The sequence below is a fragment of the Equus caballus genome, chromosome X (genome assembly GCF_041296265.1).
Source record: "Equus caballus isolate H_3958 breed thoroughbred chromosome X, TB-T2T, whole genome shotgun sequence".
In the NCBI taxonomy this organism is placed as follows: Eukaryota; Metazoa; Chordata; class Mammalia; order Perissodactyla; family Equidae; genus Equus; species Equus caballus.
Genome location: NC_091715.1, coordinates 138,911,573 through 138,916,237, shown reverse-complemented (window position 1 = coordinate 138,916,237; position 4,665 = coordinate 138,911,573). Strand labels below are relative to the sequence as shown.

The window sequence follows — 4,665 nt, the reverse complement described above, 5'->3', positions numbered from 1 at the left end:
TGTGGTGGTGGTTATATGAATTTGTAAATGGTATAAAATCATAGAACTATAGACCAAAAGAGTCAATTATACTGTATATTAATTCTAAAAATTAAAAAATAAAAGCTGTACACCAAGGATTTGTGCACTTTACGCATTACTGTATCCATGTTGTAACTCAGTGGAAAAACAAGTTCCAAAATAATGTAGAAATTGTGCCATATTTTAATGTCTACATTTTCAACTAAAGTCAAGTGATGAAAAAATATAAAAGCCAGACACATGGGGCTCCTGGAGTTGTACTTTTCCTATTGATTTCTACTTATTGCAGTAAGCTGATTACAGTACGTTCAAACATTTTCAGACATGGTTTTGGCCCAATATGTTGAAGTTTTTAACTGTTCCATATGTGTTTGAAAAGAATGTACATGCTATAGATATGGATTTTAATATTTTATATGTAGTCTATTAGGTCAAATTTGTTTAACATGTTGAAATGTTTCTCTATTTTTCTTTTTTTTTTTTACAGCGCAGAGGTCTTTTATTTTCTTTCAGTATCATGCCATGAATTCATAGGGAATGGGTTCCAGCAGCTCAGGCTCCTTTCCATTGGTTCTCACAAAGTGTGCTTCTCTGGGTGGAGCAGGCTGGCGCTTCAGTTGAACCCAAGTACCCTTCTCTTTGGCTTCCTTCTTTTTCTGATCACTTTCCTTCACACGTTTCAGGAAGCTATCCCGGCTCTTAGAGAGCTTAATATGCTCAATACGTACATTAATTCTTTTGGCAAGAATCTTGCCCTTTACTTGTTTGTTTACAACAATGCCAACAGCATGCTGGGTAACATTGTAGACTCTTCCAGTTTTGCCATGGTAACATTTGTGGGGCATTCCTTTTTGAACAGTGCCCATTCCCTTGATGTCTACAACATCACCTTTCTTGTAGATTCGCATGTATGTGGCCAAAGGAACAACTCCATGTTTTCTAAACGGCCTAGAGAACATATAGCCAGTGCCTCTCCTCTTTCCCTTTGTGTTGGTCATTTTGGTGAATTACCGGAAGATGGCGGCGCCAGCCGAAAGGTCTATTTTTCTTTAAACTGAGATATGAGTGTACATCTCATTGTTGTAGAAGAATGATTTGTGGATATTTTTTTTTTTGAGGAAGCTTAGGCCTGAGCTAACTACTGCCAATCCTCCTCTTTTTGCTGAGGAAGACTGGCCCTGAGCTAACATTGTGCCCATCTTCCTCTACTTTCTACGTGGGATGCCTACCACAGCATGGCTTTTTGCCAAGCGGTGCCATGTCCGCACCCAGGATCCCAACCGGTGAACCCTGGGCTGCCAAGAAGCGGAACACATGTGAACTTAACTGCTGCGCAACCGGGCCAGCCCCTTGTGGGTGTTTTTTAGGCTGAAGATTAAGGTAGTTTCTTCCAGAAGGATTTGTGTTCACTTCTGCCAGGTGCTTGGGGTCATTCCCAGTCCAAGACCACCGTCGGTCTCTTCACAGCTTGATATTTCTGTGACAACCCAAGAAATGCAAACCTGGACTGCAATTCCAAGTGAAGACGGGCTCACGGCCACAATTCTCAGTGACAATTTTTCTTCTTTTATTCATTCATTTCCACTGCTCTTGTTAATCCTGGAGGGGAGTACCTTTGGTTCCTACTTTCCATCAGAATACAATCCTTTGGGGTCCAAGTTTAGAGTCTTTTATTAGCCTCTCTCCCAAGGGAAGGACTTGGGCTTTTGTCTCTGCCCCCTCGCCCTGTGAGGCCACCACAACTGAAAGGCAAGTTTGCCTGGATTGGCAAGCCACCTCCATTCCCATTTCCCTTATATTTTGACCTGGTGGTACTCTAACAGCCTGTCTTTTCTCTCCTGCTCTTGGGAAGTTCAAACACATTTGTCCCACCCTGTATTTTAAATTTTCACCAGGGAGGTTGTTCTGACTGAGCCTAAATGGAGTCCCCAGGTCTGCTGCCATTTCCCTCTTTATCTCCACTTCCCTCTAGACCACAAGTTCCTTTGTGTCCCTAACATCTTGTTTAAGCACCAGACACATTAGAAATAAATACTCAACACATTCTAGAACCATGAATTGCCACAATAAGTTGAACTCAGGACTGTGAGAACAGACCCCCTGACTGGAGGTGCAGTGCTCTTTTCACTGTACCATGCTGTTCCTTCCAGTTCAACGCTGCTCATTCCAGGACTACTTCCTGCATCTGCAGGGAGAATTCGGGAGGCCTCTGGCTAAAGCAGACCTCACCTCTGGAATCAAAGTTCGTGTCCCGGCATTTTGATCACTGATACTTTCAGCTTAGCCTAGCTTACTCATCTGCCTGGATTATGGCCCTTCTGCCTGCCTTGACTCCTGAAACCTTCCTGCATCTTTAGCATGTGTCTTGTCTACCTAGATTTCTGACATCCTGACCATTCTCTGGTGCCCCGGGCCTGACCTCTGTTTGAAAAACCCAGCTCTTCTTTTACCCAAGGGGCAGCCATTCAGCCAGGGCTGGCTGGGTGTTATGACAGCTTTGCTCCTCACTCACTGAGTCACTGAGGTAGAAGGATATACAAATATGAACCCACTACAATTCTCTGCCTCAGCTGAGGGGATCAAGGCATCAATGACTGGGCTTACGTATTAGTTTCCTGGAGCTGCCGTAACGAAGTACCACAGACTGGGTGGCTTAAAAGACAGAAATTTATTTCTACATAGTTCTGGAGGCTTTCCAGCCTCCAGAGATCAAAGTGTCAGGTGAGCTGATTCCTTCCAAGGCCTCTCTCCTTGGCTTATAGAGAGCTGCCTTCTCCCTGTACCTTCCCGCTGTGTGTGTGTGTCTGTCCCCTAATCTCTTCTTATAAGGACACTAGTCCTATTGGATTAGGGCCTGCCCTAATCACCTCGTTTTAACTCAATCACCTCTTAAAGATCCTGACTCCAAATATAGTCACATTCCGAGGTACTGAGGATTAGGACTTCAAAATGGGAATGTAGGGGGAACACAATTCAGACACTACAGCTTACACCAAATCCAAGGATTTCTGTGACCTGCCCGTGTTGCCACGCCAATCTCACCAACACAAATGAGTCTGCCTCTGCTCTACCTAGGTTTTGGCAATAAGCAGCTTTATCTTCCACAAGCATGCTGTTCCATCTGCTTCCTAAGGCAAGTCTGGTCTGTTAGGAGAGATTTGGCAAGCATCAGTGCAAAAGTTTGAGTTCCAGATATTAAATATTTAAATATTAATTTGCTCTTTGAAATGCTTATCAAAGTTATCAGTGTGTTCATTATAAGCCTCATAATTATATTTAACATTCACTAATGAAATCAAAAGGGTAGGATTCTACCCCCAGTTCTTTGGTGCTGAAAGTACAATCTCTTATTTTGCCCCCCATGTCACTATTTTTCTTTTCCTCCAAGTAGTTCAATGAACCATAAAAGACTAAATATTAAATTCTGTGACATGCTTAATTGACAAAATATGGAAAAAATATTTGTGCCAGTAGCTATAAATGACATCACATGTTCTGGAGGAAAGATGTTTCAGTGGGAAATAATGTAGCAATAATAAAACACACCAGTTACATTGACAAAGGGAAAGCACTTGGCGGAGAGAGAAACAAATTCTTTCACAGCACAGAATTTTTGATGGAGAAATTGACTTTAAGCAAGCTTAACGTAGAGGGTGTGTGTGTCAGCACTAACAATTGGCATTTCTATATTTTTATCTAACATTATTCGCAGCTTCAAAATAACTATTTTCTGTTTCCTCCTGTACCATAGAAAATAAGTGGTACAAAGTTGCCAGGCTCCCCAAGGAAATAATGACTAAGACTTACTGAGTATACCTCTGCCAACTACTGTCTCCATCAGATCATCTCACCTGCAACTCAATCCTAGGAGGCAGGTACCGTTATTTTCCCCACTTATGGATGAGAAAACTGAGGACAGAGTTTGGGTAATTCTCTCATGGTCACACAACTAGAAAAACAGAGGAGGAGGGGCGTGAACTCCACTCGGACTCCAAATCCCATATTGTTAACCACTATTTTTAACATCTTCTTGCCCCCACATTTCCTCAAGTGTACAAGTGCAAGATACAAATGAACACCTTCACGATGTTGAGGAAATAGTATACCTGGAAATTTTAGAAAAATACAAAGCTCTATGCAAATAGGCACAGATGCTAGAAGCTAATTAGACAAAAGCTAACTCTCACCACCTGCCACGTCCAGGCACTAAGAGGTCTTGTTGTTTGAGTTCTTCCTAGGCTGGCAAAGCTGGAAGAAGGTACTCCATTGTTTGGTAACTTCCACGGCCTAATTTTTACTGAATGCTAGTTAAAAGGTACTACACAGTGGTTGGGTCTAGCAATTATTAGTAAAGGAAAGCTTTTTAAAAAGTTATCTTACAGGAGATACCACTTCTTCTGTGAAAATACATTGAAAAGCTGTTTCAACTATTCTCAATGTGACCATAAGTAATAACAACCGGAACAAAGAGAAAAGAAGAAGACACTGTTTACAATCTAATGTTTAAACTATTTCATGGGAACGCAGAGGTGCAAAGGACCTTTTGCTTTATTTCTTTGGAAGGAAAGAGGCCAAATAATTGGCTTTGAATTGAAGATTTGCCAAAATAAATAATATGTAAAGAAATTCTTGCCTCTGGTTCAC

The 4,665-nt window shown here is 41.7% G+C and overlaps 1 protein-coding gene across 1 annotated transcript; it reads right to left on the bottom strand.

The window, feature by feature from the left end:
• Positions 1–500: 500 nt before the first annotated feature.
• Positions 501–1,040, bottom strand: LOC100055180 (large ribosomal subunit protein eL21-like). The gene has a single exon (XM_070258432.1). The coding sequence runs from the start codon at positions 1,017–1,019 to the stop codon at positions 537–539; it is 483 nt and encodes a 160-aa protein (XP_070114533.1). The 5' UTR covers positions 1,020–1,040; the 3' UTR covers positions 501–536.
• Between the last annotated feature and the right edge of the window lie 3,625 nt (positions 1,041–4,665).